Source organism: Scyliorhinus canicula, chromosome 18 (assembly GCF_902713615.1).
Source record: "Scyliorhinus canicula chromosome 18, sScyCan1.1, whole genome shotgun sequence".
In the NCBI taxonomy this organism is placed as follows: domain Eukaryota; kingdom Metazoa; phylum Chordata; class Chondrichthyes; order Carcharhiniformes; family Scyliorhinidae; genus Scyliorhinus; species Scyliorhinus canicula.
The window spans coordinates 29807103-29834725 of NC_052163.1; the positions used below are offsets into that span (position 1 = coordinate 29807103).

The 27623-nt window shown below is 43.4% G+C and overlaps 2 protein-coding genes across 5 annotated transcripts in view; both read right to left on the reverse strand.

Moving 5' to 3' along the window:
* Window positions 1-19334, reverse strand: part of dus1l (dihydrouridine synthase 1-like (S. cerevisiae)) — a 71859-nt gene extending 52525 nt beyond the window's left edge. Inside the window, exons 1-7 of one of the 2 annotated variants that reach the window (XM_038777082.1) lie at window positions 19222-19334; window positions 15413-15661; window positions 11850-11958; window positions 9330-9380; window positions 7149-7261; window positions 4754-4836; window positions 2165-2268 (exon numbers count right to left, since the gene is read on the reverse strand). In XM_038777082.1, the coding sequence (XP_038633010.1) occupies window positions 2165-2268; window positions 4754-4836; window positions 7149-7261; window positions 9330-9380; window positions 11850-11958; window positions 15413-15649 (697 nt within the window). In that variant the 5' untranslated portion in view covers window positions 15650-15661; window positions 19222-19334. Of the gene's footprint in view, window positions 1-2164; window positions 2269-4753; window positions 4837-7148; window positions 7262-9329; window positions 9381-11849; window positions 11959-15412; window positions 15662-19194 lie in introns of both variants that reach the window. The other variant, XM_038777081.1, reaches the window with a different exon arrangement.
* A 5475-nt stretch (window positions 19335-24809) lies between these two features.
* Window positions 24810-27623, reverse strand: part of fasn (fatty acid synthase) — a 103454-nt gene continuing 100640 nt past the window's right edge. For all 3 annotated transcript variants that reach the window (XM_038777487.1, XM_038777489.1, XM_038777488.1), the window contains one exon: window positions 24810-26763. In XM_038777487.1, the coding sequence (XP_038633415.1) occupies window positions 26626-26763 (138 nt within the window). In that variant the 3' untranslated portion in view covers window positions 24810-26625. The remainder of the gene's footprint in view (window positions 26764-27623) is intronic.

Genomic DNA, 27623 nt, shown 5'->3' on the forward strand with positions numbered 1-27623 from the left:
CCGCTCCCCACGCCGGGTGGGAGAATCGCGGGAGGGCCGGGCGAATGACGACACGCCGCCCTGGAACCCCCCGCGGTTCTCCCCCCCCCCCCCCCCCCCGGTTCTCCCCACCCCCACCCCCCAGGTTCCCTCCCACCCCCCCCCCCCCCCCCCGGTTCCCCCCCCCCCACCGGTTCCCTCCCACCGGTTCCCCCCCCGGTTCCCTCCCACCCCCCCCCCCCGGTTCCCTCCCACCCCCCCCACACCACCCCCAAAAATGGTGTGTCGCGTTTTTCGACAGGCCGCTCGGAGAATCGCCGCTCACCATTTCTCATGGCAACCTGCGATTCTCCGGCCCGGATGGGCACTGGACATTTATTTTTCAATCTAAAAAACCCCAAACTATTTCAGAAAGGCATTGCTACTTTTTCCCTCCAATTGCTTAAAACCTGTTTGCACACTTTTGTAAGTATGAAGCAATAAAAACCTTTTGTACTTTTCAGCCAGCTGGCCCGCTACCTGTCAAAACCATTTCACCGTGCTATTTCTCTGCCCACAAGATAGTTCATCAAGACTGCCTTTAGTGAAAATTATGAAATAGCTTGCATGCATATTTATGTATTAGTTAATAAAAACGTGTGTGTAATTTTGCGCTATACATACTTTTCCTATGAAGTTAAATTTCAGCTAAATGCCAGTTGCTTTGCTGGAAAGCAATTGTATATTTCAGCTTTGATTATCGAGGATATCTCTGGTGAGGAAATGCCACAGCACACTGACTCATCAGCGAGGAAGGATGGGAGAAGGCTTGAGTGCAAGCATAGATGTCCATCTACTGGGTGGGCCGAATGGCCTGTTTAGATGTTGCACATTCTGAATAATTACGCTGCGGTGTTTTAGTACATAGGTTTGCATTCATTATTATGCACGAGGACAGTAGTTGATGTGGACGGAGGATTGTTTTTATTTAAAAGAAAGCTGCTTAAAGTACACTTTAACCGCAGCCTACGCTGGAGATCTGTGCCCGACCTTCTTGTGGGGAATTTGACAATGCTGTGCCCATTTGTGCTGTCTTATTGAACAGCTGACATCCGCAAGTCTCAGAATATGTTGTTACCCTTTGAGAAAATAAATTTACTTTACATTATTTGGGTGACGATATCTGCTTTATTAGTTTGCTATTGTTTTAGCAAATGTCTCTTAATTCTCCACTAACAGCCGGTAACACACAGGACATTTGATTTTTTTGGAGTTCTCTCGGTTTTCAATTGGTTGCAAGTGTAGGGAACTGCTAAGTAAGGGGCCAGTGTCCTTTGCAGAAGTGAAGCAAAAATCGGATCCAGCTCACCGTGGGCTCTTGGGTGTTTGGCCTGAGAATAGGTTATCCAACCATTCCTTTGATAGCTGAAGGATTGGTGAAGAATGGAAATAAGTGCACATATTAAACGGTTTGTGAGGACCCTTTTTTTTGCAATACAGAGTACAGTTTTCATGGAAGCTATCTTTGCTTATTTTCCTTTGAAATATGTAACAACATCCATGGGGTTACACTTGGAAAATGAAGGTCAAGCATAGCTGTACAGTGAAATGGGATAAAGAGAGTGGTGGAATAATTGGATCAGACTGCACAGAGGCCATTCAAACACCTTTTCTGCCATTATATTCTGCCCTTATTTTATATTATTCTTTGATTTATACAGTTTAAGATTCATCAGCAAAGCTTAGAGCAATTTGAGTTGTTGATTAGGCAACCAGGTTTCCAACTATGCAATTCTTCACATTTCTACTTTTGTTCAGTTCTGCAGAAGGGTCATTTCGACTCGAAATATCAACTCTGTTTTGTCCACAGATGCTGCCAGACCTGCTGAGTTTATCCAGCATCCACTGTTTTTATTGAAGTTTCCTGTTGTAGAGGCTGAGTTTGGTAATACAAAATGGAGCTGCTATAAAGCAAACAGTGGCACTGATATAATCAGCACGGGAAGTTGACAACGTCAATTTCTTTTATAAACATTGACAGTGCAATTTATAATGGAAAAGTTGCCAATCAGAAATAAGGTTTCATCAACGGGAAATACATGCTGATCCAAGATTTTATCTATATTGTGTTAACAAAAGAAAATGCAAACTATAATCAGGCAGGTTAATTAGAAACAGGTGAAGTAAATTTGCTTTGGGGACATACCTGCACTCATTACACCTTGTACATCTGTTTCCTGAATGCATCGCTCAACGTCGCTCAGGTACTGGATGTTACCATTTGCAAAAACAGGGATGTTCATTTCTTTCCTGCATTGAACAGCATATTGAATTTATTCTAGGAACATCTTTAGTAATCAGACTTGCAATGAATGATGTGTGTAAATGAGTACGGTCAATTGTAGTGTCTATATATTGACCTTCATAGATGAAAAGATCAAAAAATTACTGTCAAAATATTGCTGCAGTATTGTCTTAGAAAACACTCCTATGCAGTATAATGAGAAAATATATATTTGATGAAGGATTAAATTGACAGAATGAAATGCTTTTACTGGGAGCTTATTTTACAAATCCATTGCTCTGGTAAGAAAATGCCTCCTAATCTCCAGTTTTGCTTGATTATAATTCATTGCAAGACCTATGACCTCTAGCTCTATGCTCCCAGGCCAAATTCTGCTTCTACCCGTTAGGTGCCCTGTTCCAATAGCCTTTATGAATATGATAAGCTTCAGTTTATCAAAAATCAAAATACTACGGACGGCGGAAATCGGAAATAAAAGCAGAAAATGTTGAGAATACTCAGCAGATCAGGTGGCATCAATGGCGATGGAAGCATTTCAGGTTATTTTTCTCCACAGATGCTGCCAGACCTGCTGAACATTTCCCACATTTTCTGCTTTTATTTCAGATTTGCAAATTTAATCTTTGAACTTTTTGTTTCTATTCATTCATATGGTGTGGGCATCGCTGGCTGGGCCAGCATTTATTGCCATCCCCAATTTGCCCTTGAACTGAGCGGCTTACTGGGCCACTTCAGAGGGCATTTAAAAGGCATCACATTACTGTGGATCTGGAGTCATATGTACATCAGACCAGGTAAGCATTGCAGATCCCCTTCCCTCAAGGACATTAGTAAACAAAATGGGTCTTCGCAACAATCGACAATGGTCATCAGTAGACTTACAATTCCAGACTTTATTGAATTCAAATTTCACAATCTGCCATGCTGAGATTGAACCTGGGTCTCCAGAGCACAACTCTGGGTCTCTGGATTATCATGGTATCATCCTTATCATTTTCCTCTAAACCTTCTCCAACTTATAAAATGAGATGCAACAATGATGCGAACAAAAAGGCAAAACTGAGGAGCGACGGTGAGTGGGTTCCCAGAATCCAATGTTTGTGAATTAATTTCCAATTATTTATTTGGCTTGAAACTTTAAGAACAATGCAGAGTGATAGATGGCAGAGTGATACCAGGTGAGCTTCTACATTCCCATTGTGTTCCAAGACCATTAGTGTCGAAAGAGGAAGCTGCAAAAAGACATCAATTTCACCACGTGTTGTGGAAGGTACTCACAGGACGATACAAATTAGCAATTAAAGGGTGTTCACTACTGATGGAAAGAGTATGAGTTGTTTGAGTGGGATCAGACATCGATAAAATCCCACATACTGAGGTTTGGTCTGTATTACAGGGCTTTATTTGAAAGTTATGACCAGCTGTAAGACTACTTCCTAACAGGGAGATGGAATAAGGGAAAATCATAGAATCCCTACAGTACAAAAGGAGGCCTATTGGCCTATCGAGTCTGCACCGACCCTCTGAAAGAGCACCTTACCTAGGCCCACACCCCCACCCCATCCCCGTAACCCTACCTAACATTTTTGGACACCAAGGGGCAATTTAGAATGGTCACTTCATCAAACCTGCACGTCTTTGGATTGTGGGAGGAAACCGGAGCACCCGGAGGAAACCCACGCAGACACAGGGAGAACAGAACGTACAAAGAGAATGTACAAATTCCACACAGACACCCGAGGCTGGAATTGAACCCAGGTCCCTGGCGCTGTGAGGCAGCAGTGCTAACCACTATGCCACCGTGAAGGGTATTGGGTGAATGAAAATGGGTAGAAGAGATCATTATTGTTCTTGCAGCTGACCTTGGAGCTGCTGCTGTTCCTTCCTGAAGGTGTGGTGATTTGCATAGGGAAAGTAGCATGATAAAAATATTAAAATACATAACAATTGGGGCAGCACGGTGGCGCAGTGGGTTAGCCCTGCTGCCTCACAGCGCTGAGGTCCTAGGTTCGATCCCGGCTCTGGGTCACTGTCAGTGTGGAGTTTGCACATTCTCCCCGTGTTTGCGTGGGTTTCTCCCCCACAACCCAAAGATGTGCAGGTAGGTGGATTGGCCATGCTAAATTGCCCCTTAATTGGAAAAAATGAATTGGATACTGTAAAAAAAATTTTTTTATCATACTAATTGCCCATGAATAGCAACAGGCATCTAGCACTGGTCATGACAAAATCTAAAATTAATAATTTTCACAAGATCAAATCACTGATATTTTGATTGTGCTCACATGAAGTTGGACAGGACTGCTTTCATTTTACTTGCAAGACTTTGATAAGACGACCATAAATAAATAAAGATTCCACTCCTAACCGGGAATTCTTCCATTCCCTTTGCTGATGAGAAAACTGTGAAGAATTAATTGGCACTATTTATGTCAATGTTCACTTGTCACCTATTATTCTGTAGAATGCGCAGTGGTATTGGCTTCTTACCTCACAGCTTTTATGTGTTCCCAGTCAGCTATACCGGTCAGAGGCCCTTTTTGTTCCTTGGTACGACCGTGAACAGTTAACAGCTGAAACAGATTATCGCTTGTATATGTATTTAAAAAGCATAACATTTGGAAAGCACTAAAGTCAACAGCAGTTGTGTGGCTAGCGAGCAGCATAATTCTTCTTTTAACTATGTCACATAATGAACTTGACTGAAATGAAACTGAGCAAGCATTCATTTATTCCATGAAATATTATGTAGATCTGCTAGCTGTAATAGGACTAATTGCATTTGAGCGTCAGTTTACTAAAAAAAAACATTTTCTCATCTGTCACGCCTCCCTTCATATTTACAAAAGGAACAGAATTCATAAGATGGTTTAAAATAATTTGAGAGCCTGTTATTTGAGAGTCTTATCAGGTTTAAAGATTAAGACAGATTTTTTTGCTGCAAGTCCGTACCCACAAGACAACAAGTTGAGACAATGCAAATGTATTGTTTAGGGGCTCTTACAACCAAAACAAAACAAAAATGCGGAATACAGGGTTAATGGTAGGGTTCTTGGCAATGTGGAGGAGCAGAGAGATCTTGGGGTCTATGTTCATTGTTCTTTGAAAGTTGCCACTCAAGTGGATAGAGCTGTGAAGAAGGCCTATGGTGTGCTAGCGTTCATTAGCAGAGGGATTGAATTTAAGAGCCGTGAGGTGATGATGCAGCTGTACAAAACCTTGGTCAGGCCACATTTGGAGTACTGTGTGCAGTTCTGGTCACCTCATTTTAGGAAGGATGTGGAAGCTTTGGAAAAGGTGCAAAGGAGATTTACCAGGATGTTGCCTGGAATGGAGAGTAGGTCATACGAGGAAAGATTGAGGGTGTTAGGCCTTTTCTCATTAGAACGGAGAAGGATGAGGGGCGACTTGATAGAGGTTTATAAGATGATCAGGGGAATAGATAGAGTAGACAGTCAGAGACTTTTTCCCCGGGTGGAACACACCATTACAAGGGGACATAAATTTAAGATAAATGGTGGAAGATATAGAGGGGATGTCAGAGGTAGGTTCTTTACCCAGAGAGTAGTGGGGGCATGGAATGCACTGCCTGTGGTAGTAGTTGAGTCGGAAAATTTATGGACCTTCAAGCGGCTATTGGATAGGTACTTGGATTAGGGTAGAATAAGGGAGTGTAGGTTAACTTCTTAAGGGCAGCACGGTAGCATTGTGGATAGCACAATTGCTTCACAGCTCCAGGGCCCCAAGTTCGATTTCGACTTGGGTCACTGTCTGTGTGGAGTCTGCACATCCTCCCCGTGACTGCGTGGGTTTCCTCCGGGTGCTCCGGTTTCCTCCCACAGTCCAAAGATGTGCAGGTTGGGTGGATTGGCCATGACAAATTGTCCAAAATTCTATGATTAACCTAGGACAAAAGTTCGGCGCAACATCGTGGGCCGAAGGGCCTGTTCTGTGCTGTATTTCTCTATCTATCTATCTCTCTAAAAGCCCGACTGATCATTTTGGTTTGTGCTCGATTTTAACAGTGCCAAGGTTGGATGTGCAAAAATTTCCCTAAACCAGTTCATGAAATTACGATAATTGGATATTGCACTCCAGGTCACAGGTTTTACTTTAGGAGAAAATAGCTGAAAGTAAATGCGGGTCACAGAGCTTCTGAGCTAATTTTAATTCTCCCAAATTCAAAATATCTGTTCTAGATAAAGGCTAACTTTGTATTTATAAAATACCATAGAACATTAAAACAACTCAGTGCTTCAAAAATTAGCTTTCAAGTGCAATGATTGCTGTGGGAGTTGCTTGCAAACAATACATTGATTATTATATAGCTACCTCCAGTCTTCTGCAAAGTTAGATCAGGTATATTTAAATCAATTAACAGCAGGGTAGGATCCACAGTTTTGATACTTATCTATAATAAGCAAGTTACCAATTGTGTGAAGGAATATTCTGATCTCAGATTTTTGTTTTAACCCCTGTCCAAATGTTAACATTTTGATTTCCTTTGCAAACAGAGAATTTTTTTTAAAGTACTACTGCTTTCCAATCTGATTATATTGTTTTGCCAAGTTTATTACTAAATAACTGATAGCTTTGCATCATGAAAGGAAGATTAGGAAATAACGGTGGTAAGGTTTATCATTGGAAATATTGTTTTCCAGGAATAATAAGTTATATTTAATTAAAACGTTTGATAATGTGCATTAGCGTCTCACCCAAAGCACAGGAACTCTACCCGTATTTGAAACCAAACTTTCTGGGTCAGATGAGAGCACAATTCACTGTGCCGAGCAGACACCTTCAGATTACAATCCAAATATGAACACGGAAAATATCCACCAAATTCAAGATGATTAGAACACAAAATAGGAATGTCTTTATTTACCTGGCAACCTGCTTTCTCCAGCATTTTTGCATATTGTACAGTCTTACTCACTTCTGGGAAAACCCGGATTTTGCAAGTGATGGGAACAGAGATTCTCTTATGTGCTTCAGAAACTGAGAAAGGAGTGTAAATTAAACAGGATGAATGCTTGTTTCTCCTTTGACCCTACCTCTGATTTAATTATTTGACATAAGCCATCAACTTACTCTGAAATGCTAAATGCATCAGGGTGGCACACTCACCACTTTTGGTTCCCTTTTTCTGATGAATCTGCTTTTATTCAACTAATTTCTCAAGCTCCCTGCTAAAATCAGGAACTTGTCATATGGAGATTTTTTAAAAAGACTTACATTTATAGAACATGGACTTGGAACATACAGTGCAGAAGGAGGCCATTCAGCCCATCGAGTCTGCACCGATCCACTTAAGCCCTTACTTCCACCCTATCCCCATAACCCCTCCAAACCTTTTTGGACACTAAGGGCAATTTAGCATGGCCAATTCACCTAACCTGCACATCTTTGGACTGTGGGAGGAAACCGGAGCACCTGGAGGAAACCCACGCAGACACGGGGAGAATGTGCAGACTCCGCACAGACAGCGATCCAGCATGGATCGTACCTGGGACCCTGGCGCTGTGAAGCCACAGTGCTAGCCACGTGTGCTACAGTGCTGCCCACAAAGGTGCTTATGTAGCACTTTACATGACCTCAGGGTGTACCAAAGGCTTTATCACAGTAGCATTGTGGATAGCACAATCGCTTCACAGCTCCAGGGTCCCAGGTTCGATTCCGGCGTGGGTCACTGTCTGTGCGGAGTCTGCACATCCTCCCCGTGTGTGCGTGGGTTTCCTCCGGGTGCTCCGGTTTCCTCCCACAGTCCAAAGATGTGCAGGTTAGGTGAATTGGCCATGATAAATTGCCCTTAGTGTCCAAAATTGCCCTTAGTGTTGGGTGGGGTTGCTGGGTTATGGGGATAGGGTGGAGGTGTTAACCTTGGGTAGGGTGCTCTTACCAGGAGCCGGTGCAGACTCGATGAGCCGAATGGCCTCCTTCTGCACTGTAAATTCTATGTATTACCAGCTAAATACTTTTTGCAGTGTGCTCTTGTCATGTGGGAATGTATCAGCCAATTTACACACAGCAAGCTTTCACAAATAACAACGTGATAATGACCAGATAATGCACTTTTTGTGATGGTGACTGAGGTTTAAATATTGGCCCGGGACCAGGGAGATAACCTCCCTGCCCTTCTTTAAAATATTGTGGTGGGATCGTTTATATCTGCCTTAGAGAGCATAGGGAGCCTTTGTTTGGCATCTCATCCAAGAGATAGCAACTCTCACAGTGCAGCATGCCCTCAGTATGCACTGGAGTGACAGCCTAGATTTTTCGTCTTAGTTACGAGTCAGAATTTTGTGACTCGGGGAGACAATGCTACCAAATGAGCCATGGCTGACACCCGTGAAGCTGTAAAACAGGCCTACCATTCTGCAAATCATTAGCAGGTTCATGTACTTTGCCACTAAGACAGCTAACATGCAATCTTTTGTTTTGTTCACATTAATACAATTTCCATGCCCCTTTCCACTCTTTACTCCTCATTCCCATGCCATATACGAATTGTACCTCCCAAATTGACAATTATATGGCTTAAGAACTAGGCAGGGTAGTACGTATTTCTGAATTAGGGGAAGTAGCTGAATCAAAATCCTGGAACTCCCTACCTAAAAGCACTGTTGGTATCCAGTGACCACAACAGATCGCAGTGGTTCAAGAAAACGGCTCATCACCACCTTCTCAAGGATAAATAGAAAAGCCCTTGCCAATGATGCTCACATTTCCATGAATTAATTTAAGAAAAACATGCTGTAGTAAAAAACATCACTCTCGAAAGCTCCATGCAAAATGTAGGATAACTTAATTTCACAGAATTCTCTCCTCATAAAGGTCCATCACTAAATTGCCCTTACATTTTCTTTTTACAGTACACCACACAGAAGAGGCAAATGTATAGTATTAAAAATTTGTGAGCAACTGGCACCCACATTAAGTATCTCTCGGAATGGGCTTTTGAACTAGAAGCACAATGTCAAATATTAAAACATACATAACTCAGCCCCAAGAAATTGAAGAGATCCTTTGCAGAATGATGTGTTTCAATAACCAATTAAGTACTCACGCATTTTGTGTAGTAAGTCCCATTCTTCCTGTAGGAATGCTCCATAGTGCCCTGTGAATAAATCAGTCACGAGAAAGTTAAGTTTAATTATGGTTCGCCTGGGCATTCTCGTACAAAATAACTTCTACTTGATTAAAATAAGGTTGCTATTTTTAAGGATGAGATAGGCTGAAGGGACAGAACTTTCAGACAGCCCATGCAAAGCACGGATGCACAGGGAATTCATTGGAAAACGGCATGTTTTCCACACAAACAGGGAAATGGATGGAAAATCCTGAGCATGTCACCCACAAATTCTCAGTGTCACATCGCCTCAAAAATAGTCTCTAAACATTCCCACAAATTAGACTCTACGTGATTCAAAATGCATCTTAAACCAGAATAACACCATGGCTGATAAACTGCCCTATTCTCACCCTCTCTGTGGATAGTTTACTAATTTACTAAATTAGTAATTTAGTTTACTAATTTAGATGGGCATTATTATAGGAGATACTGGGTTTTGAAAACACATCAAGAATAGAAAATACGAGGCTCCATCTTTTAGCGCAACTAGTTCCCACAACTCAGACAGGAATTCAAAACCTGATGGAGATCAATGCAACCACTGTGTGAACTTCAGACCAATTCATCTCACAGGTCTTCTTTTTCCTTTACAAATACTAGAATTGATTTCCTCATCCTGTGCATGCTCTCATATGTAACAAACATTGGTTACAGGCCAACAGATTGCAAACAGCAAATTAATAGAGCTTGCATTTCTAATTAGATATCGTTTCAAGCTAGATTTGCATGAAAAAAACAGGGTGGCCATCAGACAACAATTACCATCCCAATGTTGCCTCCTGATTTTTATCTTGGGTTTCCTGCATCCCACCAAACATTCAAAATGTACTTCTGAAAAAGCTTTTTTTACTTAATTTTTTTCCCCTTCAATTAAGGGGCAATTTAGTGTGACCAATCCTCCTACACTGCACATGTTTGGGTTGTGGGGGTGAGACCCATGCAGACACGGGGAGAGTGTGCAAACTCCACACGGAAAGTGACCCGGTGCCAGGGTCGAACCCAGGGCCTCAGAGGCAGCAGTGCTAATCACTGTGCCACCACCTTCTGAAAAAGTTTCACCCTTTTATATGAACATCTTGCCAAACTGGAGGCAAACATTACGTTACCTAAATCACATACATGAGTAATTGATATTTCAGAACTATTTTAGGCTTACTAAACTATTATAATGAATACATTTGAAGCTAATTTGTTTCCTTGATTTTCAAGATTATTTCCAAGTATAATTTCACCACAAACTGCATGATTATAATTGCACACTAGATGGTGCTGCAAGGCTAGGACTAGATCTGTGCATATCCATGATCATTTTAAAACTTCAGTTCATTGTGGAACTACCTTAGTGTGCAGAAAAATGAGACACTGCTATTACTATATTAATACACTCCATGGAAATTACTCACCTGACCCAAACTGTAAATGTTTGGCATAGTACAAGTGATGCAGCACACCGTGGCGGCACTGTAACACAGTGGTTAGCAATGCTGCCTCAGAGCCAGGGACCAGGGTTTGATTCAGACTTCAGGTAACCGTGTGTGGAGTTTGCACATTTTCCCTGGGTCTGTGTGGGTTTCTTCCGGGCGCTCCGGTTTCCTCCCACAGTCCAAGATGTACAGGCTGGGTGGATTGGCCATATTAAATTGCCCTTGGGGTGGGGTTGCAGGACTACGATGGAGAATTGGGCCTGGGTGGTGTTGTCATTCGAAGGGTCGGTGCTGACACAATGGGACAAATGGCCTCCTTAAGCACTGTAGGGATTCTATGATTCTATTAGTCTAGGACATCACAATCAAGGCCACTTTCTTACTTAATAATCAGCGCTATGCATTGATAGTCTTCAAAAGCAATTTTTATGCTGATTGACACCAATCATTAGATCTTTCATGTTACTAGAACAGTAAATCCATAACATTTAAAGATTAAAATTCTAAGAATCAAGCCATAATCATAACCATTCAATCTTTGTTTGCATGTTTTCTAAAATTACCAGAAAGTTGCAATACACCTGCTCTTTCAGCGCACAACTCTCAGCTGCAGTACTTAAACTACAAAAGCATCAAAGTGCAATCTTAGGCTAAGTAAACTACTTCATATATTATTAGTACTTCATAAAAAGCACATTCCATATTTAACACAGCTTTTATTGATTAAGTTTCAACATTTATAATGTAAAGGGAGTTAATTCCAGCATAAATTGAATGGGCTGAATGGCCTCCCCATGTACCATATAAAACTCAAATTCCTTACTGGAACGCTTTGCTAGTCTCTGTAGCCATTTCTATTCAAACAGTAATAAAACAAGTACAAAGCTGCTGTTATTTCAATCAGCAAGCTTTCATGCGCAGGATGCAAATGTTGACCAGATGTGGTGATTCCATTGACTGGATAGTGAGTAATGGTTTACATTATGTCAGTAAGTCAGCTCATCAAGAAAACAGAATTGAACTGAGATACCTCGTTTTGCAATCATCTGTGGACAGCCCAAGTTCAGATCGATGGCATTGCAGTAATCCTGAGCTAGCAGACAGGCTTGTACAAACACTTCTGGATCATTCGCACAGAACTGGAAGAAAAAAATATGAGTCCACAATTGGAAAACGTTGAAGTAAAAAGATCACTTTAATTCCAAAAATGGTTGCGAAGCATTGGGGTAATTGCTAAGGATCAAGATTGCTAGTAAAGGGTCAAAAGTCCTAGAAAATACAGAACAGAAAAGTTTATTATCTGTGTCAGGGAATAAAATATTAGGACAAACATTCCATTCTGCATGCTGCATGTCTGAACATTCGGAAAAGTACAACTTCCTAAAGGACAGATATTCAAATACTACTGTTCAGCCTAGAGCTTTTTTCAAAGATATAATTGACATTGCAAACAGGGTTTAACACTGAACACAACAGCATGGTAGCACGGTGGTTAGCACAGTTACTTCATAGCTCCAAGGTCCCAGGTTCAATTCCCGGTTTGGGCCACTGTGCAGAGTCTGCACGTTCACGCAGTGTTTGCGTGGGTTTCCTCTGGGTGCTCCGGTTTCCTTCCACAGTCCAAAGGTGCAGGTTAGGTGGATTGGCTACATTAAATTGCACTTGGTGTCCAAAAAAAAAGTTAGATGGGGTTACGGGGATAGGGTGGAGATAGGATGGAGGTATGGGCTTAGGTAGGGTGCTTTTCCATGGGCCGATGCAGACTCGATGGACCAAATGGTCTCCTTCTGCACTGTAAATTCTATGAAGTACTTTTACTAGATTTAACATTATTATTCAATTGCAAAATTAAGGAGCCATCAGAAGGAGAAGTATATCTTTGGATAGCAAATTGGCCTTGGGCTGTGATCACATCAGAGACAGGGCAATCCAGGAACAAAGCCAGGATTAACATGAACTCATAATAATCAAATTCTCCATCTGCGGTAAATAAAGAACTATCCAACTTATTCCAACATTTAGATATTTTAGATAGCCAAGCCAATTGATAAATGATTGAAGTGGATAAAGTATAAAATAATTAATATGTGAGCAATGAATCAAGACATGCATGTTAAATAGAAGTATCACAACTAATCTTGGGATGGTAAATCATGTATGAAAGTTAGCTCAATGCAAAGAGGACGTAATACACCAACAGTAATTGGGTTGCAATGTGAAGACTTAAATAATTGTGATATAATAAAGTCAATCATTTTCCGAGGTGCACTTTCTGGCTTTCAGTGTTGTTTTCTGGCATTATTAAACCTCATTCTTGGACTTGCAAATTACATTCAAAACATTAAACAAAAGGACTTCCAGTGGCGGCTATGAAGGAGTAAGTCGCACATTTGGTGGCTCCCGCTCGGGTCGGACTTTTGGACCTTTCCCCCACTCAGACTTGAGTTGAAAACTTGATGACAGAGGCAATTGTGAACTAAATTCCCACATCGGTGCATGGAGAGGAGGAATAGAAGTGCTCGTAAAGGCAGAAACAGAAGGACAGAGAAGGCTTGGGCTGAAGCAGCACCGGGCGAAGCATGGCGGAGGACCAGACCTCTGTCTTGTCGACCCAGCGTCAACGGAGCAGTTCATGCAAGTGAACCAGGAGGGCTTCGCCAAGCAGAAGCAGGACTGCTTGGACCCGATTAAAGAGGCAATTTCACGGCAGGAACTTAAGATTGGATGCCCAAGGTCGGGTGATCCAGAAAGTAGAGAAGGCGCTGGCTGACCATGAGGAACATCAAACAACGGTGGAGTTGGAGGTGGGGATGCTGACAGACCAGCAGAAAAGGCTCCTGGAGAAGGTCCCATTGGCAGAGCTTGAGGATCATTGGGCTCGCGGAGGGGTCCGAAGGAGCGTACGCTGGGGCATATATAGCGGCCATGTTCGAGAAGCTGCTGGGGGGGGGTGGGGCATTCCCCCGACCCTTGGAGGTGGACAGGGCTCACAGAGCGCTTGCGAGGAAGCCGCAAATGGGTTACCCCCTCCTCCCCGAGGGTAATGGTGGAGAGATTCCACAGGTATCTAGATAAGGAGCGCGTTTTACAGTGGGCCAAGCAGACACGGAGCTGCAAATGGGACAACAGTATCCTGCAGATCTATCAAAATCGGAGTGCGGAGGTGGCCAGGAGCAGAGTGGGGTTTAACCAGATCAGGTCGACCCTTTTCAAGAAAAAAGGTGAAGTTCGGGCTCTTGTATCCGGCCTACCTCTGTGTCACACACGAGGAGCAACATTACTATTCGAGTCGCCTGAGGAAGGGCTGGACTTTGCGAAAAGGAAAGGACTGGTGTCAGACTGAAAACTTTGAATTTTGTTGTGGTGTTTATGGAATTGTTTTTTTTTTAAAGTTTCTTGCTTTTTCGGAAGTTATTGGTTATGCCTGCTGCATGGATCTGGGGCCAGCTGCAGAGCTGAGCAAGGTAAAGTTTGCATTTGCACTGGAGGTGTGTTTGTTCAGATGCTGGATCTTTCACTTGATCCTTGTTTTGTAATTATGAGGGAGCGGGAGGAGAAATTTGGATTGGCGAGGGGAAACGAATTTAGGTATCTGTAGGTGCGGAACTTCCTACGTAGACAGGTCTCAACCTACCCGCTGCTCCCACCAAGAGATTCAGGATAGGGTAGTCTCCAGAGTGTGCGTGGGAGAAGGTCTCCGACATCTATCAGGAGCTCATAAAGGGTAAGAGGGCACGCAGACTGAGGGGCTGAAGCGCAAGTGGGAGGAGTTAGGAGGAGGATGGTCTCTGAGCGGAGGCGTTGAGTAGAGTCAACGCGTCCACATCATGCGTCAGGATCAGCCTGATACAGTTCAAGGTTGTTCACCGGGCTCACGTGACAGTGGGCCGGGTGAGCAGGTTCTTTGGGGTAGAAGATATGTGTGCAAGGTGCGCAGCGAACCATGTCCACATGTTCTGGACATGCCCAAGCTTAGGGAATTCTGGCAGGGGTTTGCGGACGTCATGTCCACGGTATTAAAAACAAGAGTGACACCGAGTCCAAAGGTGGCAGTTTTCGGGGTGTCGGAAGATCCGGGAATCCAGGAGGAGGAAGAGGCAGATGTTATGGCCTTTGCTTCCCTGGTGGTCCGGAGGCGGATATTCTTAGCTTGGAGGGATTCAAAGCCCCCAAATTCAGAGGCCTGGCTATCTGACATGGCTAGCTTTCTCTGTTTGGAGAAAATCAAGTTCGCCTTGAGAGGGTCATTGCTAGGGTTCGCCCGGAGGTGGCAACCGTTCGTCGACTTCTTTGCATAAACGTCAGCAGAGGGGGGGGGGGGGGTTAGTTTAGCTTAGAGTAGGGCGTTAATAAAGGTGGGACCTGTAAGGGAGGAAGCAGGTTCTTTGCACTATAAATATAGACTTATGTATGTTGTTTATTTTGTCATTGTTGTAAAACCAAAAATACCTCAATAAAATGTTTATTAAAAAAAACATTAAACAAAATAACATTACAATTTAAGGATATACAAAATGCAATCATTGCTCTGGCTCAAAGTGCTAATGAGAGAGTTTGCCCTTATTCCTACTACAGGTGACCTGGACGCCATACCTGAACAACTAATGGTCGATCCTCTGCATTCGCCTCATTATACAAGTTTTCCTTTCTGTAATTTGCATCCCGTACAAACACCTGGGCGTGAAGCATGGGAGTGTAACAGAGCTGGGCGCCATGACGCCGACTCAGCAACCTCCACGCAAGCTCACTCTGATCCACCATTGGCGCAACCACATACCGAGCACCATTCAGCGTGGTCTTCCAGAAATCAAACCCATGAAGTTTAGGCATCCTGGCCTTGACCTGCAAAAAATGGAGAACAAAGCTTTTAAGGAAACCCTAAATTACCAATCTTAGCAGTAAAGGATACCAGAGTACAATGACATACTTTGCTCAATAAGAACTGGCTCCCCAATAACAGCCCATCTGAACACTGAAATTTGGCTCATGTTTATCTGGAAACTTGCCTCCTATTGTTACTATAAACCATTCCAAATCAGATGCAAAACAACCAGAATGAGATTGGTGTAAACCTTTCCTACACATAGCTCACTCAGCCCAAAACACAACAGAATCATTATTTTTCCTTGCAATATTCTTTGCATGAAGTTCCATTCTTCTTGCACCTCAGAACACCTCAAAGAAATGTCACATCCAATCAACTACTGGGTGAAGTGTCAAATGATTGGCAAATGTGGCTGCCAAATGCAAGCTCTGGCAAATGGGCCTCAGCTTAACATCCCAGATACCTCTAATAATGCAGGACTCACTCAGTATTGTACTGGAGTGTCAGTCTGACCAGGGACATCTGAGGGCTAGATACACATGTGAAGGTCAGTGAGTGGGTTGTTTTTGATATGGCAGCAAACCCAAACCCCCTCATACACTGTGAGACCACCACCTATAAAAAGGTTCAACCAACCCACACAAGAGATCCCCACATACAAAATTCAAACCACCTTCCATGAGCCCCTTCTCTTACCATCTTCAGTTAAACACTCAACTAGGAAGATTCAGGCTCAGCTCTTCAAACTTGCTCAGTCTGGTGAACCAACAAAACAGGTTCCCTGATTGGGCTTCATGACAATCAGGGTGCAGATTTTAACAGTCACTTGGCCTGGGATATTTAAAAGAGCCAGTACTGAAACTGCCTCTTTCTGTAAGTGAGCAAATATGAGTTTATTGGGATTTATGGGATAGATGAAATGAATTCACCTGCTGGATTCAGCCTGTGAGCTACATGTTGGACATGCTTGGCCTAGACTATGCGCTCAGTCCTAGAGTGGGGCTTGAACCCATCACCTTCAAGGATTTGGGGACAGTGCAGGAAAATGGCGTGAGGTAGATCAGCCATGATCTAGTTGATTGACGGAGCAAGATTGAGAGGCCAAATGGCCACTCCTGCTCTTATTTCCTATATTCTAACCATCTGGCTGTTACCAGGTCAGCCAAGCTGTACAACCATCTCTTAATTAATTTTAGTCAACTACAATCTCTGTATTAGAAAAGCAGACAAAAATGGCTCCAATTTGTCAAAAGGTTCAATTTGACATTGCTGTGTAGTGTCTGGAAACAACCACAAAGATTTCACTCATTCTGATTTTTCCTTATTATTATTAGAACCAAACTGACTTCATTGTGAAGTGTCAAGGCTATTCAGGGTAACAAATATAGGTGCATGGCAATATTTTAATAAATTGTTGAACACCCTACACAGATTTTCATAGTAACCAGAAACATCTGTAAATGCTTTAATAGTAGGCATTTTTTGCATTTGTGCCACTTTTACAAATAATTATTGATCTAGAATGGATTAAGCACAATACCATGTATTCCTTGATGCAAATTTCTCTGAACAAAACTCACAATAATCTTCGATTTAACAACACTAAAAGTAATTTTTGGCAAAGATGCATCTACACTTGTGTATTTTCTAATTTTTAAAAAACTTGCTGGTTGTGCAAGCATTTTGCCACAACGGAAACAAGTTCATTAGTGTGTGATATTTACATTTGAGTCCAAATATGATAAACACCAATGTTGAGACCATCCCATCCAGCATGTCTACCCCAGCTCTTCCAATGAAGCTGTCCATTACAATCGGTTATTCCTTATCCAATTCCATTTTAAATGTTAGTTTCTCCCTCAATAGTGACACGTGATTTAAAAATTCTTCCCATGTTCTAGTAAGCTTCTGTAAAAATTCTGCTCAATTTCCTTTGGTCTTAGTGATGATAGCTCGGTTGACTGGATGGCTGGTTTGTGCTGCAGAGCGACACCAACAGTGTATTTCCATATGTGGTGAGGTTATTCATGAAGGCCCACCTTCTCAACCTTGGCCCTTACTTGAGGTGTGGTGCCCCTCAGGTTAGATCACCACCAGTTACCTCTCAAAGGGGAGAGCAGCCTTTGGTCCTCTGGGACTGAAGTTACATTTATATTTTCACAGTAATACATTAACTAATGAAACCATCCAATTATCCTGTCAAAACATATTAATTTTGAAAATCTTAGCTTTCCTCTCAACTGTCTTTAGGGGAAAATTTGTTTAATATTGTACAAGGGGCAGCACAGTATCAAGAACTGCTGCCTCACAGTGCCAGGGACACGGGTTCAATTCTGGCCTTGGGTGACTGTCTGTGTGGAGTTTGCACATTCTCCCAGTGTTTGCCTGGGTTTCCTTTGAGTGCTTCGGTTTCCTCCCACAGTCCAAAGACTTGCACGTTAGGTGGATTGGTCATGACAAAAGTTGCCCCTTAGCGTCCAGGGATGTGCTGGTTAGATGGGGTTACAGGGATAAGGTAGGGGAGTGGGCTACGATAGGGTGCTCCTTCAGAGGGTTGGTGTAGACTCAGAATCCTTACGGTGCAGAAGGAGGCCATTTGGCCCATCAGTGTCTACACCAACCCTCCTAAAAGAGCACTCCACCCAAACCCACTTCCCCACCATATTCCAATAACCCCTTAACCTAACCTACATATCCCTGGCAATTTAGCGTGGCCAATCCACCTAACCTGCACATCTTTGGTCTGTGGGAGCAAACTGGAGCACCTGGAGAACTCAATGGACCGAATGGCCTCCTTTCACACTGTAGGGATTCTATGAACTCTACAAGTATGCTTTATACAACAGAATCAAACTGCATAACCAAAGACCCCATGCTTACTAAATAGTTTGGGCAGAGCTTTCTATTGAGCTATGGTTATCTGTTAAGATTTAGCTCACTTAAGAAACGAAACAGAACGTCTGTCAGTACCAGACAATCAAGAAGGCGGCTGAACAAAAATTGTTTTTCAGCAACTAGATGACCAATTCTCTCATATTTTCGTCTGATCCCTCCTTTTCAGTAGCCTTCCCTCTTTTGAGTCAGCAAGTTGTGCCTTCAAACCCTACTCCGGAGAGAGCGATGCTGACACTTCAGTGCAGCACTGAGGGAGCTGCACCGTCAGGCGAGGCACTGCCCGGCCTCCCGGGCAGAAACTGGAGATCACAGGGCCACTTTCTAGAGAGTTCTGCCAGAACCCTGACCCCCCCCCCCCCCCCCAATCTCTCTCTCCCCACACACATCAGGAGAAAATCACCACTTGGCTGTTACCACGCTGCTGTTCGCGAGATCTTGCTGTGTGCAAATTGATTGCCGCGTTTCCTACATTAAAATAAAAAGTGTTGTATTTTTTAACAAGTACTGAATCGGGCCACGAAGCACTTCGGGGCGTCCCGAGGTTGGGAAAGGCGCTATCTCAATGCCAGACTTTCTTCCTTCACCTCCCCCACGCCATCATTCTGCCCGGGGTTAATCTGCTCCTCTCCTCTCTGCGATCCTCCCGCCCACTTACCGCTCTCCCCGTTTCTTTCCTGCTCACCCGCTCCTGGCTGCGTGTCCGCCCCTCTATCCCGGCCGCCCGGCCGGTCCCTCCGCTTCTCGGCTCCGACTGGAAACCGAAACCCTGTTCATCACAGCGCCGCCCCTGGCCGCACGGGGAACTGCAAGAAACGTTTTAGCCGCAAGTGCTGCTGCCCACGCCACCCACCCAAAAGACCACCCGTCCAAAAGACCACCCGTTTATAAAGTTGTCCGAGGAAGTCCCACCTGCCACAAATAGAGAGGAAAATAAATCAGTCCTCACAACAGTGTCACCGTGAACTGCTGATCCTTGGAAAACATCATGAGGAAGATAATGAATTCAGTGTTGCTATGGAACCACCAAATAAATCACTCATTGCAAAGTTGGGGTTTTAATTCCTTCCCAATTCCTTGCAACATTGAGTGCAGAAATTGTGGATCCCCGGTATCTTTTCCCCATTAAAATGTCAAAAACCCAGAGGAAGCAGCGAGTCGTGTGGGCAAAATTGTTCCATTAAAGTTATCTATTAGTTGTATCGACATTACCCCTGTCCATACACATGGGAGGACATTCAACTACAATCAGTGATACACCTGCAAAATTTTTCATAGCTCAAAAACCAGGACAAGAATTCTTAAAGTCGGGGCAGCACAGTGTCGCAGTGGTTAGCACTGCTGCCTCACGGCGCCGAGGTCCCAGGTTCGATCCCGGCCCTGGGTCACTGTCCGTGTGGAGTTTGCACATTCTTCCCGTGTCTGCATGGGTTTCGTCCCCGCAATCGAACAGACGTGCAGGGTAGGTGGATTGGCCACACTAAATTGCCCCTTAATAGGAAAAAATGAATTGGGTATTCTAAATTTATTTTTAAAAATAATTCTTAAAGTCCACACTTTCAATTTTAATGCAACCTTTACAAACCCCCCCCCCCCCCCCCCCCCCGATGAAGGAATAAATAGTTTTCATTATATATGACCAGTTCAAGGATGTGAATTAGCTGGTTTAGCTCACTGGGCTAAATCGTTGGCTTTTAAAAAGCAGGTCAGCAGCACGGTTCGATTCCCATACCAGACTCCCCGGACAGGCGCTGGAATGTGGCGACTGGGGGCTTTTCACAGTAACTTCATTGAAGCCTACTCGTGACAATAAGCGATTTTCATTTCATTTCATTTCATAAAATCCACCAATAGGCTGGCCTGATCCTTCATAAATGAAGTCCATAATGTATAAATTGCATTGTAATTTTTTGCTATGTAATGTTATCATGGATTTTTGGTAAATAATTAGCAGATATCTTCACTAATTATTGATGGATGGTTGTCTTCTGCAAGTTGTCATGGTCAAGTCATGAAGGATAAATATATATTCATTAGTTGAACTACTTTATAAAGTCATTATTTGTGCTTTTCAAAATGAACAATGGCTGAGCAAACAAAATGGCTCCCACTGGTCACCTGGGCGGGATTCTTTGAGCCCTGCGCTGGGCCGGAGAATCGGCGCAACTGCGCCATGCCGCCCCGACGCCAGCATGCGATTCTCCGAGGAGCAGAGAATTGGCACCATTTGCAATTTGGCGTGGCACCGGTCGCGGGCCGCTGTCCACAGCCGGGCCGCCGATTCTCCGGCCTTGATGGGCCGAGCAGCCGTGCGGAAACAGCAGATTCCCGCCAGCGCCGTCCACACCTGCTCGCAACCGGTGGGAACTCTGCGCAAAGGGTCGGGAGGCGGCCTGTGGGAGAGGTGGGGAGGGGGGCTCCTTCACCGGGGGGGGCCTCCGATGGGGTCTGGCCCATGCTCGGGGCCCCCCAATCGGCAGGCCGGCCTCTCGAGCTCCTGCCCTATTTTGTTACACGACCGGCCCCTGAACCCCAGCGCCATGGCCGGCACGTTGAGGAAGCCCCTGCATATGCGTGGGTTGGCGCAGCATCACTGCGCATGCGCAGGTTGGCACGGTGCCCAGTTGGCGCCGGGAAGGGAGGCTGGAGCAGCGTGAACTGCTCCAGCAACATGCTGGCCCCCTCTGGGGGCTAGAATCGGTAGCGCCCATGCCCATTTCGCACGGACACTCTGCCTCCATTTCGGAGAATCCCGCCCCTGATGTCTTGCAGCAGTTTCAGAGTAACAATGACCACGCGGATGATGAGTCTGCTCCAGCCACGTTCAAAGGAAAACTCTTTCAGGTTATAATCTCCCATAATGGTGCGAATGTCCGAAGTATTAGCAGTTGTAACACAATGGGTTTGAGAAGCCAGCCTCATTTACCAACCCGAAACCAGTGACTCCTAGAACAAATGAATCCAGATTCCAATTAACCAACTAGATTCCAGCCTTGGGAATATACATCCTGTGTCACATGACCTCCCCAAACTGCATTGTCATATCATCCAGTGGAACTGAATTCTGGCTGTTACTGTTTAACCTGCAACATGAACAGAACTCCAGGCAACAGCTTGTGCTGTCTACTATCGAGCCAGTGGCAGCAGAAAGAACTCTGACCCTCATCAAACCTGCCAACTGCTGGAACCTTGGAACACACACCTCCAGATGAACTTGTTCTATGTCGGAGTCTCGCACCAGAAGGACAGAGCATCATACAATCAGCTAACCTCCCCTCGGAAAGAACCTTCCAGTTGACTTCTGATTCGGGACTCTGGACACAGTGCGAAACCATCCTTGTATTTTATTGTGGTAGTGCCCTGAACCTCTACCTTTTTTCTTTATCCTCCATTTATTGTGAGTGCGAAACCCCTCTCGTGCCACCATTTATACAGGGAGAAATCAGAATGAAAAAGCTCCTTTGTTTATGGATGGGTAGAGAGCAGGGAAATCAGGACAGTTTCAAATGATCCCCCTCCTGTCTGTGACAAAGTGTTGTAGCCACTTTATCTTCAATCGCCTGTCTGTGAAAAATTGTTGTAGCCACTTTATCTTCAATACTGTATCAGTGGTAGGATATTGTATATACCCTAACCCATTTCAAAAGCAATACACATTTCATGGTTGTAGAATGCAGTTGCCACTCATCTTTCCCCTCATGGTTAACTATAATTCCCGTACCAGCCTCCCTGAGCAGGCGCCGGAATGTGGCGACTAGGGGCTTTTCACAGTAACTTAATTTGAAGCCTACTTGTGACAATAAGCAATTTTCATTTTAATTTAATTTAATTCTTTATTGAATTAGACCATTTTTCTCCTTTCCAATTGATTTTTTTTCTTTAGTCACAGATACTCCATCAACCCTTTCTCATCAAAGTTCCTCCATTGTGTGCACAGTGAAAAGGAACTGCATCTGTGGGATACAGTTGCCAAGATACTCAATATGCTGAGTCAGTTTGCTTCAATGTATTATTTGGGTACAAAAACTGTTGTTTCAGCTCCAGTTTTGCTTGTAAGCCAGCCGATGAATGAACTGGAAACATAGTCAAAACATTGCAAATTTTAATGTGACATTTACTGTATTCAGGGTTCATTGCTGTACATGGGCTATACGTCACTGTACAGCATTTCAGATTGTAAGTGGATGCAGCTTACGTATGGAACCAGCATCAAGCCATTTCATAATAAAGGTTCAAAAATTCAATAACATAACATGGATGTATTCCTAACATTCCCCTCAGTATTGACAGTAGAAAATGTAATAAAAGCTGTCAATTTTTTTTTTCAATCATTACCAGTAGCATTCCAACCACTTTTAGTCAGTCAGGTCAATACAGACTGGTAACGAGATCTTACAGTGGAGATGGGTAAACTGGGGCATTACAGCAATATGCACAGCAAGCTGCTGGTTGTGCATGGAGATTGTGCAATTGTTTCACTTGGTGGAAAATATTTTAAACATGACTTTTAGTTGTTCTGAATAAAGTTACTCCAGTGCTGGCTAGCTGAGAGACATTACTTACTGATTATTTATGACCAAACTTGACTTTGCACCTCAATATGAAACTGGTCTTTGTACCGGGCACCGGTAGCAAGTGTACGAACAAACCGGGTGAGTTCAGAATATTTCAGGCTGCATCGGGGGGAATGAGGCAGGGATGTCCACTCTCCCTCTTGGTCTTTGCCTTGGCGTAGAGCCATTGGCAATTGCGCTGAGTGAGAGCGTTGGGGGACTGTACCCGTGGGGGGGGGGGGGGGGGGGAAGAGCATAGGATCTCGCTGTACGCGGACAATCGGCTGCTCTATATTTCAAACCCTTTAGAAGGTACTGGGGGGGGGGGGGGGGGGGGAAGAGAGAGAGGTTATGATTATATTGGAGGAATTTGGCTGGTTTTCAGGATATAAACAGAATATGGGGCAGAGCGAGGTTTTTCCGATTTAAACGAGGGGGCAGAAGAGGCTGGGTGAGTTGCCATATAGAGTGGCGGGGGGGGGGGGGGTTGGGGCAGCTGGCCAAGCTGAATCTGGCACAGTTGGTGGAACAGATGAAGGGGTGTGTACTCCCGCTGTCGCAGTCAGTGATGATGGTTCTCCCGAGGTTCTTGTTTGTGTTTCAGAATCTCCCAATCTCCATCCCCGAGGTTTTTTTTCCAGGAGGGTGAATGTGCTGATTTTGTTTGGGTGGGTAAAGCTCCGCTGGTGAAGGTGGTACTGGTGGAGCAGGGTCAAGGGGATGGAATTGGGCAGCAAATATAGCTATGGAGAGGAAGTGGATAGTGAGGGTGGGTCGGTGTGGGAGCAGATGGAGGCAGCATCTTGTAAAGATTTGAGTTTGGGGGCACTGTTGACGGCGCCATTCATTGACTTCTTTGAGAACAGTCAAGATGTCAACGTTGGGGGTGGTTAAAATGGGGAGGTAAGGGAGCTGGAGAGCGGGTATTAGTTATTTATTTGGATTGGTTGTTTGCAATCCTGTTGGCTTCTTTTGTGCTTGATGTGTAAATATATAAATGCCTCTCCAAAACATTTTTCAAAATAAAATATGGAACTGGCCTCCTCCAATCTCACCGAAATTCACTCATTTTACTTTTGAGGTGAAATTGGGCCTGGGCCAAAGGTGATGCCAATAGAATAAAGTTGTGCTAGGATTTTGTCAAAGATTAATTCCTTGCATTACATGTGCGCAGACTAAAGACAATTCTCAGAGCCAGACTGTCTACTTGCTGTCTCAATGATATAATCCAGAGTGTGGGCAGATTTTCATTCATTATTTTTTATAATCTCTCAGGGACAAGATCTTTTTCAGTGAACTAGTTGTATAAAATCAGAAACATGCAATGAAGAGTTATAATTGAATGGGAAATGGATTTTTTCCCCCTGGTTGCCTAGTTTCAGATTTTATCCATTTTTTAAAGCTTCTGTGGCCTATGACAACCGTATCAGGTATTTTGTTTTCTTGACGATACTGAATGTAACTTTGCTAAACTCTGGGAGTGCTAAAAGGTGCAGATGTTAATACAAGGATGAAAAGGTTGAAAGGCTCCATTACAAATTTACTCAAGTCAAATCTCGGAGGAATTTCATTGGGTCTGGTTTGATTGCTCAGGGTGAGGCTACAATGCATTTAGAGGTCATTGCAACTCATATAGGTGCAGTTCTGAAATCAGTCCCAAAAAATGTTAAATCTCATCAAAGGAGGCAACTTAGAAACACTGGATAAAACGGATAACAAATCAGAATCAAAGATAACCACTTTAAATTGAAAGTGATTATGTTTTATTTGATGTTTAATGCTACAAATTGCAATGCCTTGGATAGAATAATACATGTTATAACTACAATTTGTCTTGTATGATCATAATCTACAGTAGTTAGGATAGTTGAGGGGAACAGACAGCAATTAAGTTTTACAGTTAGTCAAATTTAATTACATCCTCATGAGAAATAGCAGATTTAATGGCACAAGTTGTCAAAAAATTGACAAGCTACGTCATCCTTTCAAATATATAATCAACTGAATTAACTCCTTAACAGTCATAATCTTTAATCATTCTTCGGTTCTAGAAAATGAATTTTAAACCAGATAGAGTTTTATTAAAACATAAAATTAAGCCATGAATATGGCCTTCAGAAGCTGTTTTAAAAACCAAGAAAAATACATTAAGTCACAAAATACATGAAATAAATTCAATGACGTTGGTTTGCTGATGACACATCAAACAGCAGCATTGGCCCATTTACATAAATGTGAAAATCCCTCCCGCCATGCAAAATTTGGTGCGTTATGCCCCTCCCCCAAAAAAGTATAATTTAGTACCCCCTTGTTCAATATTTTTGGATTGAACATTTCATTAGCTTAATGGAGTTTTACAGGATAACGGTGTCACAAGCAATACACAGGCTGGTGCTTTGCTGAATTACCCCAGCTTTTACAAAATGCAGAATCATTAATTGACCGTGTAAAATGTTCACATCACTAGGTCCCCTTGTATTAAATTCGAGATCCCCTTGTGCGATTTGGTTTTGGTGGAGAGGGTTCTGTCGAATCTATGAATTGTCCAACGAGTGCACCAGAAATATGTGTCAGTTATCTGACCAGTTGTTGGGGTGTAGGAGGGGCAAATAATAAATTGACAGACACTGTGGGGCGGGGGGGGGTACATTTTCTGCGACCTCCATATAAATCAGCCAGGGTTTCTCCTCTGTGCAGGTAGCATTGTCTAGGTGTCATCAGTTGCTTTAGTAAAATATCTAGGCCAGCAACCCGCGTCTCCAACTTCCTCCGCTCCAAAAATTAATTTACTTCAAGCCAGCAGAGTCCAAGTGATGGGGATTTGTTGCAACGCCCATCAGGTGGCAGAGACTGCAATTGGAAGAGCCGGAGGATAAAGATATCAGCTTCTTGTTCAACACAATGGGCCGGTTCATAGATGGCCATTGTTCCCACCGGCAGCTTCATTCAATCTGGAGACACGAGCGAGAGATTCTCGGATTCCTGGAGCTTGAACTCGGCATCTTCTGAGTCGGAGCCAGGCACTTAACATCTGACCATTCCATGTGTTACCGTTTTATTTTTATTTAAAAACCCTCTTCGCAATACCAGACTTCATACTAAAAAATAACAGAATTGACCTTTATTTCATTCAACACACAAAACAATAGTTTACAGTTTGGGACAAAAATTATAAACATGACTTTTGTGAAAAAAATACAGAGGAATGGATCATGCTATTGGTAGGTTCCACAAACGTTGTTTTACAAGCATTTCAACTGGACAAATTAAAAACTGCAGCATCATCAATTTCTATTTCCTCATAGACAAATGAATGTCTCTGAAATAGATCAGTTTTTTTTTTTGTTTGCCCATTTTGGTCCGGATATGTACCAATTTCTCCATTAAGCACTATATTTACTGCCTTGAACTACAACTAAAGCCACACAAAATTACAGTTTTTGCAACATTCTTGTGCGAAAAGACTCGACAGCTGTACAATCTATTGCACGCGCCAGGAACCTTGGCTGATTGGACAACATACAAATCCCTCTGGCTCAGCCCTCCCGAGCAGCAACTCGTGGCTCTGCCAAAGTGTTGTGGATGATGCCGACTACAGAATCAACCGATGCTCCCTTTAAGAACGTCCAATGATCTCCTTCGATTACGTGGATTAAGACCTTCCCATCACAAACCTGAAGGTGAAAGAATGAGATGGAAATAATAAATGAAATTCATCGGAATTTTCCACAGAAATATACTATTGGGGTTACTGTAGCTTAACCCGCTGGGGTCAGAAAACGGACAAGATTGGGAGTGAGCGACAGTTTTACAAACTCCCCCCATCAGCAGTGCATACAATTCCAATCAGTTTGGGCAAGTTAGGTAAAGGTTACCCCCATAGAATTAGTGTAGGTAATGGAAAAGCAAAACAAAAAAAAGGCACTTATAGAGCATCCTTCACAAGTTCAGGATATTCCAAAGTTACAGCCAATTGAGTATTTTTGAAGTGTTGTAATGCAGGAAACCGGACAGCCAATTTGCAGACAAGCTCCCACTAACAGGAACGTGATAAATTTGCTTTTGCGATGTTGAATGAAAATAGTGGACGGGACACCAGGAATAGCTGACAGTTTGTCCTCAAAATAATGCCACGGAATCTTTTACATTAATCGGCTCGTAGGCGGGGCCAAAGACTCACTTGAAACACTGCTACACTCTCTCAGTTCTGCATTGCAGTGCTGCTTTTTGTGCTCAAATCCTAGAGTGGGACTTGAAATCACAACCTTCCGACCCAGAGGCCCAGGCGCTACCAACTAAGCCATGGCTAACATACAAGACATGTTGTGATCTTCGTGCATCGCTGGCTATTTCATTGTAAAATGAAGCTGAGGACTGGAACTTGGTTGCATTTATATACAACACGGGATTTAAGTCAACATTAGGTTTTTCATTTTGTAATGCACTTCTGACCTAACAGTTTGAACTGGATGATAAAACATCTTGCTCGTCTTTCCTGTTGATAACTAAGCACGGAGGAGGTCCATCTTCAATG